Below are 18548 nucleotides of genomic sequence, written 5' to 3' on the forward strand. Positions count from 1 at the left end.
GGAAAGAACCACCGACCCTCGAGAAGCTACTGGCAAGCTTTCTCACGTACCCACATTGGCCGAATCCGAGACTCGAACCTACGCAGACAGAGGTGAGATGGCAGTGATCCGTAACGGAGAGCGCTTTAGACCACTCGGCCACTTGGGGCCCCCTAATTTTTTGTTAAGATGAAGTATTTGCTGTTGTGGGATTGCATGCCTTTGTCATTTGCTGTTGATGAGGTATATTGTTTATTCCCACTTATCTTGACCCATTGTCTCTGTCCATTCTATCACAGATTGTCACACCTGCTCAGATAATCTTTAAAGGTGTTTTTTGCATCAACATTTAACGAATGAAGCTTTGTTTGACTAGAACTTGCACACTGACCCAAAGTTTTTTATTTGCACCATATTGGGGGGAGCATCAGTGTTGTAAGGAAATATTTCCAGTTGAAATGATGAAGCAGACTTGTGTCTTATGTATGACCAGCTTTTAATTAATTTGTCCATTATCTGTTCACTACCAGGAATTCACTGTTTGCCAAACAGAGGAGGTAACATATCTGAACAGCACTCATCTGTTAGATTGGTAGTAGTCTTTCTCATGCATACTTCCTTTGTTTGTATTACCTTCCAGTAAAGGAGGTATTGATTGGTTAAGCAATATTATTTATCATCCTACATATTCTAGAACATGTAGTACATGCATCATGTTTTATGGATTTCCCACTTAACCTGGTGGATGTTCGGCAGAGAGGCAGGGCTTTAGTGACCACTATGAGTAGTGGAAGTCCACTCAACCCAGTGAATTGCCCGCCTCCCCCTGACTAGTGGAAATCCACTCAAGCTAGTGGAAGTCCATCATTGATTTTATTGTAGCTGTAGTGTAGTGTATGACACCTCTCACCGATTCTGTTGTATTCACTCTGTGAGTCAGATACTAAACAACCAGATGCGAGAAACCTTGACACTGTACACCTTACCCTGGCTGGGGTCAGTATCATACATTTACCTTAGTTTACAAACTATGCATTTGTAACATTTCTTGTGGTATTTATCAGTTAATTTGTCAGTTTCTCTTTTATTCCCATACAATTTCCAAAACCCGCTTTAAAGACATTTTTGTAGGCAGTATTTTAAAACTCAAAAAGAGATTACAAATGAAAGCAATATTGTTTATATCAGCCATGTGTACAATCAAGAACACTTGAACATTACGGCATGCATTTCATAATTTTTTCTAACATTTATTCTGCCAGAATAACATGGCATTGTATATAACAATAAAATAGATATGTGAGGTATGCTTTGAAAGGGTTTTCTGGTACTTTTACCCTTAAACATTAGAAATAACATTGTTTAGGAGAGAGTACAACAATTGTTTAAATGCACCGAATTGTGTATGCTGTATTGACTATTGCACTTTATCAGTAGCCATTCATGTCATGAATGAAGTGATTTCAGTTAAAAACAAGTTTTGTTTTGTCCTGACTTTTTTTAAAAACAAATCTACATGAATCACCAGGTACTAACTGAGAAGTGACATTCTTATTTTGAAGTCAGTCGCTATGCCTGCTACTGCAGCTTTCTGCCTTGAGTCAACAACAGTCAGTCAGGACAGTTTGTTCATGTACTCGGTACAGTTCAGTTTCACACTTTAATGTTTCAAAATGTACATTAACTGTTGAATGAGAATATAACAACACCACACACCTTAGAACTAAAATAATGTTTGTGGATAACAAATTTGGACCAAGTAACACGTTTGATTTATGTTCTCATAGTATAATGTTTAACTGGTCTCTATTGCAATAATACATTATTTCAAAAAATGTTAATGACCTTGCTGCATCTCTAGACTTTGTTCTTTCATTTCTATAAATTGGAAAAAGCGTATTTGTTTCAAGTTATATCCCCAATGTATTTGTTTCAAGTTATATCCTCTCCCCTCCATCTCTCTTTGTCTCCCAGCCTACAACCCCACTCCCCATTCTTTAGCATTATATGCAAAATAGAATATAATTTTAACTGACTTGAATTATGGCAGTTCCTAGCAGCTAGTGTAAGCATTGTGCTTTAAAAATAAACACTGTTTACTGAAAATATTTCCTGTCACAAAATCAAATGTTTTAAAACAAAGAAATATTAGAGACAATTTTTAAATGAAGGCAGCGAAAAATATGAAGCCACATATAATAGCAACCTGTGCAATTCGAGATATATTTTATAGCCTTGGAAAACACTTGGGTTAGCCATTTCAGGCAATTTAAAATCATTATTGATATATATATATAATGTGCTTAGGTGATGTGTAATACCATGGAAATTAAGTAACTGGGAGGGGGGAGCTCAGGTATAAACAAGAAGAAATTCCATTGTTGTTGTTGTAGTGTTTTACGTCACTTTTCAGCACACAATAGTCTATACATGGCAGCCAGTATTAATGGTGGAGGAAGAACCCGAGAAAACCCCCGGAATGATCCACCAACCCATGAGATGCTACTGGCAAGCTTTTTCACATATCCACATTGGCCGAATCTGAGACTCAAACCCATGCAGACATAGGTGAAATGGCAGTGATCCATAACGGAGAGCACTTTAGACCACTCAGCCACTCCGGGCCCCAAATTCCATTGTAGATAAAGCTAAAATGAAACAAAATACAGAATTGGAGGTAGCTTTTATTGATTGCAAAACCAATCATACGAAGTTTGTAAAATAGTATGCATTTTAGCTGAATTGCAAAAGTAAATATGATGGTTGAACTGGAGAAATTTATTTAATAAATTTTATCATTAACCTGCTTGTAGTGTGCTTTTGTAACCCATGAAGCCAAAACCTATTCCACATCCAGTACAGTGTAAACAACTTTCTACAAGAGATACCTGTTTAAAGCCATGAAAAATAAGAAGCCACATCAATGACAACCAGTGTAAATTAGAGATATATTTTATAGCCTTGGCAAACAGATGGTTTTGCCATTTTCGGCGATATACAAGGCATTATTGATAAATATAATGTGTTCAGCTTATGCATAATACAGTAGAAGTTTAACTCATTAACCCCTGGAGGTTTTTGTTGTTTTCGCCTGAAATGCGTGTAGGAAACACATTTTGGGGGCTATTTCTGATTACATCCAAATACATTGACTTCCAAGAAATGTCACATTAGCCAAAAGCCTAGTTGTTTTAGAAATATTGTTTTTCATTGGGTATTTTGCTTGCACATGATCAGAAGGGTAAAAGTTGGAATTCTTTTTCTTTTTTTTCTTAATGGACCCATCATTTTCGTATTGAGACCACTCTTTATTCCAAATGCCCACCTTGTCCTACTTTTTGCAAAGGTTCACCTGTGTGCAGTTCAGACTGGTCTGTCTTAGATCTGAAGCCAAAATGTCTAAAATCTTTACACAAAATCAGATTCCAACCATGGACAACTTTTGGGTGAAAAAAAAAATGTGTCCAAAAATTAGGTTTTTCCATCTGTATTTTTTGTAGTGCAACTAGAACGTCCAGATTACTTGTTATCATTGTAGAGCTACATCTGTCTACCTTTCAATAATACCACCCACTTTAGTGTACAATACATGACCTTGACGCTACAGAGCTCGGCAGTAGGCTAACTCCTCCTGACACGTAAACACGGCACCAAGGGTTAATGAGTGAACAAGAGGTATGAAGAAAAATAAATTCTACTTGGAGCTTTAAAAAACCAGATGTTCAAAACTAGGTATTTTATTTTGTTTGGATGCATCTATCAACACAGAGAATGCTTAGGTCATATAGAGGTAGAAGATCATAATTGTGAAAAGAATAGACTAAGTGCACTTAATTGTGAACATTCACTAACCATGTAATTAATTGTGAAAAGAATAATACTATATACACTTAACTGGAAAAAGCATAGACCACAGACACACATTACTGTAAACAGCATAGAAAATATCTTTATATATGTAGCACACAGATTAGGAACTCCCCCACATACTTAAGTTTGTACTATCTAATGGACACCCTTTTCATATGCAAATGAAATTGCCAGCTTGGTGAGTCACGGTATGGAGCAGTTTATGATTGTGCATTAGCTAATGAGTCAGGGGTGTAAACTACTGGTGATTGTTGGTATTGTAGTAAACAGGTGATGCCACTTTACCAGGTTGTTTTAAGAGCAACAGTTTTGACAGTAAAGCATCTTTATAAGTCAAATATTTATGATGACATTGCAACAATATCGTAGAACCATTTGATAAAGATATTTTAGGATACATTGTGTCATGACTACGCACGTCTGATTCAGATATTTCATTGTCATCTTAGAGAGAAGTAAGGTTTTTGCTAATGTTTGGACTCTGAATACTGTTCTTCAGCTGTTTGTTTTTTGTGTTAAATATTGATGATATATCCAACAGATATCACATAATAATAAACTCAAATAGAATTTCAAGATGCATTATGAAGATACATGTTCTTATGATAGACTTGCAATATAGCTGCCCGACAGTACTCTTGGTTAATCGTGCAGTGCCACCTTATGTTACCGAGATCATTTAGTAACAAAATATCTTATGTGGAGTTGTGATTTGCCTCTGACATGATCTAGTCTTAATTTTGAACAGAGTATACCTTATATTCATGCAATTGTGAATGGTATGGCCCATTTTCACACTTCATTGTGAACAGCATATTCCAGAAAACATTAGTAAGCAGTATTGCTTGTAACTCAGGCGTGAACATAATGATGGGCAGCTTTGATCATATATAGTTTTCCTTTACCCACCCAGCATTTTGTACCAAACGCCAATTTTAAAAATAAAAAGCATCATGAGCAACATTAAAATGCACAAAACTTAGTCATTTCATTCATTAATTTATCATTTCTAGCCTGATTTTGCCAGGGGGTCTCTAACACTGTTCTCTTGTTCACGTTTCAAAACCAAACAGAAGTTTCTTTAGAAAAAGAGTATTATTAAATCGAATAACATGTGAAATATTGTTTTCATAACACAATTATCAATGTATAGAGGAAACTTACATGGGCTTTATTGTAAATTATACCTATTTTACAGAAAAGAAGCAAGAAGACAAGAAAGCAGCTGAGGCTCGTGCCCTAGTTTATCACATGTTGGAGGGACAAGTAAAGGTCCACACTCGATCTCGCACCTCCCCTTACCCAGGATCCAATATCCATCGATTTGAAGTCCCCAATGACAAAGTGCCATGGGATGTAAGTCTTAAAGGCTGTACAGTATTTATCCATGTGCACCAGATAAGCATCTGTGAATGGGCTAGACCCAGATCTGCCATAACATAATACACCAAATGTCATGGTTTTCAAAGTTGTTCTTGTTATGACCTCAAGTTACAGCATAGTTGCTGATCTGCTGCTAAACAATTGACCAGCAACTGATAAAACACTCGTATAGATGAAGCTCAAGGATTTATCAATTGATGATTTGCCAAGTTATGCCCTGGTGACCACAGAATTTTATCCATTGAAACAGTTATTTTGATATTATGCAGAGTGAATGAACATTAGCAACAAGCCTACGCAAGTAAATATTCCAAGTAACTTGCATGCAGTTCATTAGAGATGTAACAGGTTTGATGCAATGAGTATTATCTAATTATTTTTATTTAAGGGAAGACTGTCTGATACTGCAAACTCGGAAGTCCATACCAAATATTAATGTACAGGTTTATATTTGTTGTGGTAAAATGAACAAATATGTAACATGTAACCAAGACATGACCAGTCTTTCTTAATTCTCAAACTTATAGTAATATATTTAAAATATAATAGAAGCTTTCAGATAACACTGAATTTTGATAAAGAAAAAGGGGTAAAGAAAAAACAACACTCCATATTGTCCATAAAAACAGTCTAGGTAATTATTAGTGAATTAAGTTGCAAGTTTAAAAATTTTAAAATAAATGTAATTATCAACAGTTTAAACATAATATCCAAAGGCAGTGTAAATTATTATAAACAGAATTATTTTGTCTATATATAATTTGAATCCACATTGCCTGGATCTCTCAGCAGTTTGTTCTTATGTGGAGTTACACTTTACAATCTTTACAATAACCTTTCAAGTGCCTATGTTACTCCATAGGTAATTGAGTTGTTTTTAATATACATTATAAATGGTGTGAGTACCAGCTTGTTAATCCACATGTAATTCATTTATTTTTAATATATACTGTACCAGCTTGTTTTCCTCATGTAATTGATTTGTATGTAATATACACTGTACCAGCTTGTTACTCCACATGTAATTGATTGGTAATATACATTAATGGATGGTGTGAATACTGGCTTTTTACTCCACATGCAATTTACTTGTTTCTAATAAAGATGTAGTACATTCTGAACAGTGTGAGTACCTGGACAGTGGTAGATGTTAGGAGGTTGCTTAAGCTGTTACTCTAATCTGTAAGTGCATGATATCATGGGGTGGTGGTAGAGTTGGAGATTGGTAAACATTGGTTAAAGTTTTTATTAAATTAAAGGATAATATCAGATTTCATATTTTATCAAAAATGTTAAAAATAATCCTATTTAAAGGGAGAGCATTGAAGTCTATACTTTTTTTAATGAAAAGCTCTATCAGAGATCGTAAATTTTGCATGACATGAATAGACCTACTCGTAATTTTTGTTCATTGTCTCACTTTATGCTATTTTATCTCTCTTTGAATTCCTATGATCTTAAAGAAGCGTACAAAATCTAATGTACTCTCCATGCACATAAAGTAGGTGTGATTCATCTTCCGAGTTCAACATCAAAATTTATAGCAAGTGGTTTCTCTTTTTTTTGCTAACCCTTATGTCACTTGGCTGACAGCTGAATTACATTTCTATCACTCTCGAGTAGCCTTCATTATAAACATCTTTTTTAAAAGCTTGATAAATATGCACATTTCTGTACCTTAGTAAAGTTTCAGGTCAGTACCATTAAATGTAGCTAAAAGTACCTAATTCATTTAAAATACTTCATGTGAAACGAATTAAGTACTTTTAGTTACATTAAATTATCCTGACCTGAAAAGTAGTTAACTGTGTAGAATCACATTACAATAATTTCTAGTGAGCCAAACACCAAAATAAAGCTAAACAAAATAGGAAACAAAATTAAAAACAAAATTTGACCATACATACACCTCTTCAGAGGTAAAGTGGTATACTGAGGGTCTTTAAAGTGAAAGACTACTATACATCCTTCCTTCAGGAAATTATTACAGAATAATTCTGTTATTGTATAATGAAATTCACCTGTAAACAAAATAGACCAAGATCTGTTTTAAAAGTCCACAGGCAGATCAGGGTCTGTGTTGTGATTTATGTTTTCCTTATAGCAAGGGATCGATGTATTAGTCAATGCTGATTTAGATTTATGCTGTTTGTAGTGATATAGTAAGCAAATATGACATTTACAAACTTAGATTATGCATTTGCATATTCTTTATACCAGTCTGAAACTAATTTCAGGTTGAATTTCCTGGGTATGACCCACCTTCCTACATCAGCCCTGAACTATCAGATAATCCAAATTGGGCTGACAAAGTGGATCTTTACCAAATGTGAGTATTTTGTAAGAGAGTATGAATGCTCTTTCATTAATGATTAACTGGAATAATTTTAACTGAAAAATTTACATCTGCAATAATATTATTCATTATACAACCACCCTTGCTTGTAGCCAATAAATTGTGGGCAACAGATTTTTAACTCTCTAAATTTAACAGGTAATATTTTTAAATAAAGCTATCAGCTAGTGATTTACAATTAGAGTTACCAGATATTTCCTCCAATATTCATAGGGCTTATTACCCTTGATAAAATGTGTGTTAGTTTTGAGAGCGGTTTTAATCATTAAATATTGTATGATAATAAAGTTTGTTTTGTTAAATCTTTATTTTAACCCCTTGATGGAGTTTGTTGATACCTGGGATAAGTCATTATAAAGCAAAGATAATTCATTCTTTGACACACTTATTTGACCTTCGGGTCAAGATCACTGTCATAGAAAAATTGTGTTAATGACATGCTTGCTCAGCCTTTTGACCCTGAGGATGAGGTCAGTTGTTTTACAAGTAGGACTTCGAACATGAATTCAACATGCAGGCCTCTGCCATCTTGTATTATACTTGACTGACTTTTGAAACAAAAGTTAAAATCAGAACTCAAAGACCATACCTTGCAAGTGCTTGCTTAATATGTTTTATTTCAAGTGAACCATTAGGTGACTCTAATATGAATCATTTCAGTTTTCACTGTGTACATATTCATAGTATAATAACAATCATTTCAGTATTCACTATGTGCATATTCACAGTGTAATAATCATTTTAATATTCACTATGAGCATATTCACAGTGTAATAACAATCATTTCAATATTCACTGTGTGCATATTCACAGTGGAATAATCATTTTAATATTCACTGCATGCATGTTCATAGTATAATAATCATTTCAATATTCACAGTGTAATAATCATTTTAATATTCACTGCATGCATATTCATAGTGTAATAACAATCATTTCAATATTCACAGTGTAATAATCATTTTAATATTCACTGTGTGCATATTCAGTGTAATAACACTTTAATATTCATTGCATGCATTTTCACAGTGTAACAACAATTAGTACAGTATTCACTGTACATATTCAACATAATCATAATTATTAAGCTTTTTAACCCAAATGACAGTTGATTGCAATTTGCTTCCATTCATATTGAAGAAGAAAAATTGCCCCAAAACATTTACTTAACTTTTGCACATTGTTTTGTAAGATCTCACAGACTGCTACTCAGAAACTATTGGAAGAAAGTTCATATATACCATATAAACTTACTAGTAAGTTGAGTTCCACTACAAACTGCACAGACCTGATCTGTCATTGCCTAATGTGCCAGTAGATCTATGTCACTGCAATTTGTTGTATGTAATCTGTAGCACAGCAGTACAGACACTGACCAGCTGGCACACTGTGGAGCTACAAATCTGGATCGTTGTTCTGTATTGTTTGCAGATGGACTTGACTATTCAGCTAGTATTTTCAGTAATCAGTGTAGGATTACAAAAAATAAAATATATTCTTAGTGCTACATACCAGAAATACTTGTAAAAACATTGTAAAAAATTAAGCACAAAAGTAAGAACTCAAGTTTTCAGTTCTTCCGAGTTTTGATGTTCCCAGAAAGAGAATGCCACTTTCCTAGATTGTGCAAGTCATTTAAGTAATACTAAGTGGTCAATACATTTATCTTTGAGTTATGCTGCTCTTGCTGTATGAGATCCTGCATGAATATTCTGGTGTAGTTGGTAGCTGAAATATAATATGACCTGTTACCTAACCTTTATCTTCATCATGCATGCAGCCAACATACTAATCCTTAATGGAATATTTCTTTTTAGCCCTGTTGTTCAGAGGAGTATGGTACTTAAGTTCAATAATGTTGACCTTGTGACAAAAACAAGTAGAGTTAGCTATGCTGGAAACTATCAGCTACAAAATGGAATACCGATGAATCCAATTGGTCGTACAGGACTTGTGAACCGAGGATGTCTGGGTCGCTGGGGGCCAAACCATGCTGTGGATCCAGTCATTACTAGGTAAAACTATACATCTTTGATGGTTTTTTTTAACTTGCTCTGTTTGACTATTAAAAGTCTATCACTTCTTTGATGAATGGGTGGCATTAAGAGAGGGGTGGTCTCATGTGAACAGGAGAGATGACCCCATGTGAATGAGATGCTGCAGCAGTTGTATAAATGTACATACACTTCTAGAGATTAAAATTTGTGTAAAGTTTGAGATGTTCGTGCTGTAATTAATGCTTCATATGGAAAAGCCACTTATCTAATGAATACACAGGTTGTAAACTTACCCATTTCCCTGTGAAGATTAGCAGTCTTAGCCCTCCAATATCATACTACTTGCATTGTTCCAATACCAGACACAAAGCAACACAATTTTGTTAGTTCCTTTTCATAACGTGCCTCCAGAAACGATATCCATCAGCCTTAGAAGGTGAGACTGGATGACTACAACCATGTAAGTTATACGTGAACGCTGTGCCAGTAAATTTGCATGTGCATAGTAGTACAATACTCTCAGGCCTTATGGGCAAGGGTAGTGACAGAAACTCAACAAGGCAAATTAAGATATGATTTAATCCATCTACTTATCAAAATTCATGGTTGCTGTTTGAAACCATAGTGAACACAATACTGTTATTTACAAAATGGCTGCAGGATATTTATGTGGATAACAAAAATCTTAAGTGACTGCTAAATGAGTCCACAAGACCATGGTTTTGTTATGATTGCAAAGACAAAGTCAGGGAATGGAAAAATGTTCTTGCAAATAGTAGCACTAATCCAATTTTTATATAATCTCCTCAGTTACAATGTCCTTAGTTATGACACAATTCCAAATAGAGCATGGTAGCACTATGAACCCCAAATTCAAATCTATAGAAGGTATAACTTTTTAAAATCTTGAAAAACTTGTCAACATCTATCAGCTGTAAACCTTTACAGCAAAAACTACTACACTTGATTAGACCTAACAGTGTTTTTGCAACCACCATTTAATGTAATTTACCACTGTTGTATTCAGGCAGAATAAGATATTGTATTCCTAACAGGCTGTTGAACACCTGAGATTTTCCATGGCTCTAATTATTGTCCTTGGTCCATATCAACTATTGTATTTGCCTAAAGTACACATGACTGTCGAAATTTGCCTGTTAAAGTTAGCACTAAAGCCAGACTTGTGGATCATTGACTTGATCTCTGTAATGTAGCTCACCGAATAGGCAGAAGACTAGCTTATTGTCAACCAATGTTCATTGCCACCTGGATGGCAACAGATCACAGAAAGGGTAAGCGGTGACATGTCCTTCGAACATGTCACTGCTTTCTTTTATCTTTTGCAGTGCAGATCTGAAGAGAAAGATGTTTATTGCATAATGCAGCTACAGTACAAATAAGGTCAATTCAAACAATTAAATGTCACTTTCCAGTGAAATCAGATTTTAAAGTGAGTTTAGTCTTGTCAGTATTTATTAGTGAATTAATACATTTATGTAATCTCATAAAGGATATGTCTAGGAAAATGAAAGCTTATTTTGTGAATAGGATTGTGATTTCAAGTCATTCACAGACTGAGAAAGATATTGAAGAGATTAAGTTGTTCTATGGGGACATTTTGGCTTACTTGATGATGTTCAGCTGAACGTTTAGCACTGAATCAAAATTGATAATGACTGCCCACTGTTGACAGTGACCAGGAGACCCACCAGAAACAACCCATGCTGTTTCAGAAGCTATATTTGCATTGAGAAAGAGCTAATTTGGCAAGAAAGCCATTGTATTGAGCCCTTGAAAATTATGCAGCTAATAAATATCATAGACTTTGCTACAAATAAAAGCAAAACTAAAATGTATCCCCCTCCCCAAGATCTAGTCTTAAACAACCAAAAATTGCAAAATACTTCCAGTTGGAATTGCACATCATGTGACTGAATAATGTTTATTCAATTTGAATTAGTACCTTTTGTAAACAAATATGTTTCTTTCGGACAACATTTGTAATGACTTTAAAGTTAATGCAGCTGTTGATAAAAATTATAGCTGGCAAGGATATTTATTAGAATGAGGTATTTGTATCATTGTTTTTAATGTTGCTCACAATCTAATCTGTCATATGTACATCAGTGTGGGTTGAAAGAAAGCAGTCAAAAGTTTGGTTTATTTTTATTTACTTTTTAAAATATTATTGGACATAATGAAACATATAAATACCATGCAGTGAAAATCAAAAATAGTCTACATTAATTAGCAGTATTACTATACATTTGACTGGCATTTTGTTTATACACACACGCATACACATATCCTGCAACACACAAGCACACTCAACATTTTTCATCATTTTTTGCTCTACCACTGTTCGGTACTTAAGTAACCGGACTAGAGTGTTATAATGGGATATATATATATATATATATATATATATATATATATATATATATATATATACCAAGCTAAAATTTATTGCGTCATTATAGAGACCAAGAAGAAAACTTGGAGATTCTAACCTGACTCTTGCTTTTCTATTTTATCAGTGTGGAATATGATTCAGAAAATTACTGGCAAAAATAAACACAGCTGTAACAAGGACCAAATGAAATATGATAAATTGGTCACAACCAGACCAGAGAGTTTTATTTCAGTGGCTGAAACATTCTCCAAAAGCTCCTTTCAAGAGAACTGTTCTAAAAGCTTATGCCATATCAATTCTTGAAAGAAAAGGGTCCTTTAAATTTCAGCTGTGCTGATGCTGGATATTTAAAAAAATCTTTCATTGTCCAAAAAGTGCAAGATTCTCTTAATGAAGTCCTTGACTTTTCAGCAGGACAATATGATATCCACTCTCTGCTTATTTGATAATACTGTCAGTACACTACCAAACACTTCCATAACATTTGTAAAAGTGGCGACTATTCACCATAATTTTTATAATGGTGAGATGTAACAGGGAAATCAATACCTTAACCTAGCAAAGACCATGCTAAAAATAACAGTTAATGCCCCATATCACAAACAAGCTGTATTTGCAAAACCATATTAAATAGAATAAAGGACAAACTTCTCAGTTATATTGAGTCAAATAAATTATATCAAACCTTAATTGTTGATTCATATACCAGAGAAGTTCAGTTGACAATTGTTGTTGTTTTTGTTGTAGGGTTTAATGCCATTTTTCAGCACAGTATAGGCTAGACTTGGTGGCCAGTATAACTGGATGAGGAAGAACCCCAGAAAACCCCGGGAAGAACCACTGACCAGCAAGAAGCTACTGGCAGGCTTTCTCACATTAGCACGTTAGCCGAGTCTGAGATTCAAACCCACACAGAGGTGTTGACAATTTAGTGAAACTCAAAACATTTATTAGAGAAGCTTTCCTCAAGAATTGGCATATAACTTATGATATTACATAGAGGTATGGCATAATGAATGACTTAATCAACATAGATTTAAGTGGCTACCTACCTGTCTTGACAGCAAATTCTTTTAGAGAGAAATTCCAGAGTTAAGATAGGTACCACCTTTATTGACATTTATCCTCAGGATATGGTTATACCTCAGGGAAACATTGTCATTTACCCTTTCCAACATCAAAATTAGCACAATAGTGAAATGCCTCAAACAAGGGACTGACTACTCTTTATAATTATGTCAATGAATATTTTCGGTATTAAACATGGTCTGCAATTATGGGTCCCACTTACTCTTTTATAGTATAGGAAAACTGTAGGCTTTAAAAGTCAACCTTTTGTTAATGTATGAAATGAAACAAAATATGTCGTATTTACTTCTTATATATTTCAATAAATTATTAACTATTATTTAAATATTTTGAGAAACAAAACAATAGCATTTTTTCATCTATATATTTATCATCAGAGTTCAATAAAGGCTGTTCCAGTAAAATATCCATGAGACCAAGGAAAAGCAGTTTCAAAATGGAGTAGCCACCCATAGATGTAATTTGGAATTTTCTATACCAGTAATTTTCATTTGAAACTTTTGAGTAATTAGAATACCCTGGCACAATTTTATAAATATCTCTCATCCCTGGTTATTATGTTTAAGTGGAACAGCCGTAGAATGCAGATCAAAAATTTAATGTTAATTTACACAGATGGAAGTATGATGAGACTGGTCAGAAGATGATGGAAGATGGCAAGCCAGTATTTGAGTTTGTGTCTGTTAGAAGGCTGGACACTGGGCTTTGGGCTTTACCTGGGGTGAGTATCTCCAGTGCAATAAATGTTGTGGAACCAAATGCTACAGATAGCCTCTTTATTTTGTGATATTGTAAATGGCCACATTGTGATGCATCACATCAGATCTATCAGTCTCTCTTTAGAGCTTGTGATACTGCAAATGACAACATTGTGATGCATGTCATCAGACCTATACATAGCTCTTTGGGTCTTGTGATACTGCAGATGCCAACATGGTGATGCATCTCATCAGACCTATTAATAGCTCTTTGGGTCTTGTGATACTGCAAATGACAACATGGTGATGCATCTCATCAGACCTTTTAATAGCTCTTTGGGTATTGTGATACTGCAAATGACAACATTGTGATGCATCTCATCAGACCTATTAATAACTCTTTGGGTCTTGTGATACTGCAAATACCTACATTGTGATGCATCTCATCAGATCTTTTAATAGCTCTTTGGGTCTTGTGATACTGCAAATGCCAACATGGTGATGTATCATATTATACCTGTCAGTACCTTTCTGGATGTTTTAATTAATATGTAAAATACATCATTATTGCATGATTTATTTTACAAAAATAGCATGGAACTGAGTCTCAGGACTTAATTCTTTCTGTGGCCAAAAAGAAAATATTTGAAAAGGACTCTTTTCAGGGTAAGATTTTAAAACAGTCTAATTTAATAAAAATTTTGACTCGCTGTCTATAATGCTGTCATGGGAGACATAAAGTACCTTTAGTAAACTTTTTTAATATAATATTGTCATTAAATAATGAAATGGAATCAATGTCCATACCTGTTGTATAAAATATGTCATTTTGTATTTGTAATGAAGTGCATGTATAATGAGCACACACAGATAAATTATGACCTGCCATTGTATAATATATTAGCAGATCATGACGTTCACTTATTATATTTATTAAAGAATAGGATTGAATATTGACTATTATCTGCCCCCATTTTTATGAAGAAAATGTCAGACTGTGTTACTGTGTATTTTAGTGTGCAAATCAAATTGTTTTACAGGAGTTTTATTCATAAATGTTTATTTCATGCAAACAAGTACCATAGAAAATGGTATGGTATACTGGAATTGCAGATGAATGCTCAGTTCAGTAAATTTAGACTCCAAACTAAATATCAGTATAGGCTTTTGCACAAAGAAATTTGAACATAGTTTTTATCTATTATGCACAAAGCTATATTCACAATATCATGGTGAAGTAAGGTTGTGCTCGTGTTTTAACAGAGTATATCTAGAAATTTTGCTGACTAGCATTGGGTTTTTTTTGTGCTATTGTGTTTATCTGAGTTGGAGTACCACCTGACATGCAAAGAAATTAAACTTAGGTGCTTGTTGAATCTTTATTTGAAGGCCTTGCAGTATTCTGCTTGAAGTTTAAAAAGTAATCAAATAAATTAGTTGTATTCATTTTTCTCCTTCCTGTTTTTATTTTTATTTTTGGAGCTCATGATGTTTTGCAGGCACAAGCAGTGATTTGGTAGTGACACATATTTTCATTAAAATTATATTTTGTTGTTTAGCAAACTGAATATTGCATTACAAATTAGGCTGCAATTAAGAAAGACCAGGAATTATGTGATTAGATTTCAGTTGATATATAATAAAAATTAAACCTTTGTCAGCAAAGATCTATTGTAATCTCATTCACTGTAATCTTTGGAATCGAACTATTAAGTATTTAAAAATTAAGGATATATATTAAGGTATATTTAAGAAAATTTCAATCAATCTTTCATTACTTCTTTACAATGTTAATTTTGCAAATAAATGTTAGTTACAGTGTTGCAGAAAATCCACAACATCAAGCTCAATTGTAAGCACAATATATATTGCTTTCAGTGTTAGCGTTGATATGGATACTAGCTCATTGAGCAAGGCGACAGCCTGCCAGACAGGAGAATGCAGTTTGTTTCCAGTAAAATGAACATTTTAATTTTTTTCCTGTATAATTCTTATTCATTTTCTTTCTACAAATTCTGTAATAGCTACAGTTTTACTAAGAAACTTGACCCAATTTTAAACTGAGTTGTATATTGGGGATATTCATTGTTGAGTGCTTGGAACAAGTTTGTACTCTTTATTAGTTTAAATTAATTTTTATTTGACAGTTTTATGTATTGGGTATTATTATGATTTGGTTCCAGTCTCTTAATCCAGGTGGATGTCATTCTCATGTGATTGCCATCATTGGAAGCAGCTAGCTTTTCATCCTTTTTCTTTGTCTGTTGCTAAACAAGTGAAAAGACAGTGAAGGTCCCAATTCTTGTCCTGGAAGGGCAAGATGGTATATGTACTGCTGACATATTTGTTTGAAGAAACAACTTAACACCTTAGAGTTATGATTCTACCATTATCCACATGACCAATGGCAAATAAGGTTGTCTCAAATGTGCTTTCCCATAATGCACCCATAAATTATGTTCACTGAAATTTCAGTCAACAATCATAGACCTTGACATGCCATCACACCATGTGACAATAGTACTGAGACTGTGCATTTTGTAGTTGTGTGTACATAATACAGGGTAAATAATTATGTTCATTGTAAAGGTAAATATGGTTAGTTCATTGTGAAGGGTAAGTATGATGGTGGTATTATCCAGTCCTCCTTAGGGTTAGATACAAATTAAGGCGAAGTACATGTTTATGGTGAATAGGGTCATTTATTACAATAATTATTCAGAAGTTCACAAATAGTGCAAGTCAGATGTTGGTGTTGACAACCAAATATGAGTAACTTCACAGATGGTGAGTTGGTGAATTATCAGATTAGTGGCATTAACAACTGAATACTGGGAAGTGTATGAATTGATGGCATTAACTACTGAATTATAGTAACTACATAATGAGTAAGTGAGCTGCTGGCATTAAGAATTGAGAACTGCATGAGTACATGATACAGTAAAACCAGAGTTGAGAAACCACTGCTATGAGATTACGAGATACTGTGACCTTTATTCACAGACCATGCTCTTTATGCATTAGTTTGCTTTCTAGTGTAGTGACCTTTTCTGAGAAACCAACTGTCTGAATAAATCATTTTTAGTTTGACAGAAAGAATGGTCTCTTAAGACAGATTTTACTACAATGGGAACATGATCCATTACAAAATGTTGTGCTATTGTCAGTGGGTTTTCAGTGTTGCACCAAAGCCATTCAGTACCCGAAACAAAAAACAGTTTATAGTCACTGTATTAATGAATCGGCAAACACCAGAAATTATTATCTTAAGCCTTAATGTTATCATTGCATTGTCAGAGGGCCCATATTCAAAGGAATATTTTTTTAGATAAATTGTAATTTTAATCATAATATTTTAGAGATTTAATAATATATTTTTCCCAGATTTTGCTTCAGTCAATAAATGTAGGCATGTTCTTGTGTTTCTTCTTCTGTTAAATCTTTGCATGCAGGACATTTATCAGAATTCAAAGACTATTGTTTTATTTCTATATTAAATGGTATAGTAGGAATTTATGCAGCAAAATATGCCTACATATGCACATTCCAATGAAACAGATCACATCACTCTCACTTTTTCTTTTAAAAAATGTGGGGATAAGATAATTGTGTGTGCGTGTTTGTTAGATTCAAACCAAGCCTGCTCATTTTATATCTTTTCTACATAGAATGTTCTCCATCTCTATGACATTGAAAATGCCACATGCAATGAGAGCTGCTGTTTTAACAACCAAACTAAAACAAACCATGATTTTTAAAAAATATTTCAGGGTTTCATCAGTATGGTGAGTCATCTAGAAAAGTGCAAAGTTAGTTTTGTAGAAGACTTAATGTATGTGAAATTAAAATTTACATTTTGTGATTTACAAAACCTTTTGTTCTAATACATTACTTTCTTACAGAGTATACTGGCACCGGGCCGTCTTCCAACAGAAAATCTGAAAATTAAGTTCTCTGAGGAAGCTCTTGGTGCTTTAGGAGAAGACAGGCGGCAGAAAAAGAAAATTAAGAAACAGATGGAGAAGCTACTTAGGAAAGGAGAGCTGGTAAGAAGACCTTATATAATATATTGTTACACATTAGAATGTAATTAGTTTAAAAATTAAATATTTTATTCATGGCTGATCTGTTGTGCATCAGTTTTAATGCCTTATCTTCACCAAGTGAAATATAAAACAAAACATTCTGACAAAAAACAGTAGTAGATTTCCTGAAGAATTGGGTCTCAAGAGGGATGTTATCACCAAATTGAACAGAATTTGACCAGGTTTGACAGAAAGTTCTTTGGCTTGAAAACCTTTCAGGTTTATACAAAAGATGTTGATCTGCTATCCAAAAATAGCTGCCAGTACAAGAAATATAAAACCAATGTCTCTACTCCGCTCAACAGAATTTTACTTAATTTGACAGAAAGCATCTTTGCAAGCAAGACCTTTTAAAGTTTGTGCAATCAGTGCAAATGTGCCATACAGTAAGGTCAGCTATACAAAGAATGCACGAACCTTTCATCAACTTCTTCTGCAGAAAAACTACTCATTATAATTTGACCAGATGTGACATATGGTGTCATACCGATGGAAAACTTTCAAGTTTGTGTGGATGATGCTAATCCACCATCTGGTGTGGCCTTCTTTTATTGCATATAAAACTTATTTTTAAATGACAGGTTTGCAAAAACCACTGGACGTAATCTGATCGATTTGACAGTAAGCATCTAATATATAGGCCTTTAACTCTTGCACAAGATTTGCTGATCTGCCATG

At 33.9% G+C, this 18548-nt stretch overlaps 1 protein-coding gene across 1 annotated transcript in view; it reads left to right on the forward strand.

Annotated features, from left to right (window-relative positions):
* Positions 1–18548, forward strand: part of LOC149791814 (transient receptor potential cation channel subfamily M member-like 2) — a 172903-nt gene that overhangs the window by 136648 nt on the left and 17707 nt on the right. The window contains exons 29-33 of the mRNA XM_089969476.1: positions 5048–5205; positions 7470–7561; positions 9406–9603; positions 13703–13808; positions 17688–17831. Of these exons, the coding sequence (XP_089825602.1) occupies positions 5048–5205; positions 7470–7561; positions 9406–9603; positions 13703–13808; positions 17688–17831 (698 nt within the window). The remainder of the gene's footprint in view (positions 1–5047; positions 5206–7469; positions 7562–9405; positions 9604–13702; positions 13809–17687; positions 17832–18548) is intronic.

This window comes from Sinohyriopsis cumingii, chromosome 9 (assembly GCF_028554795.1).
Source record: "Sinohyriopsis cumingii isolate HCF-2022 chromosome 9, ASM2855479v2, whole genome shotgun sequence".
Classification (NCBI taxonomy): domain Eukaryota; kingdom Metazoa; phylum Mollusca; class Bivalvia; order Unionida; family Unionidae; genus Sinohyriopsis; species Sinohyriopsis cumingii.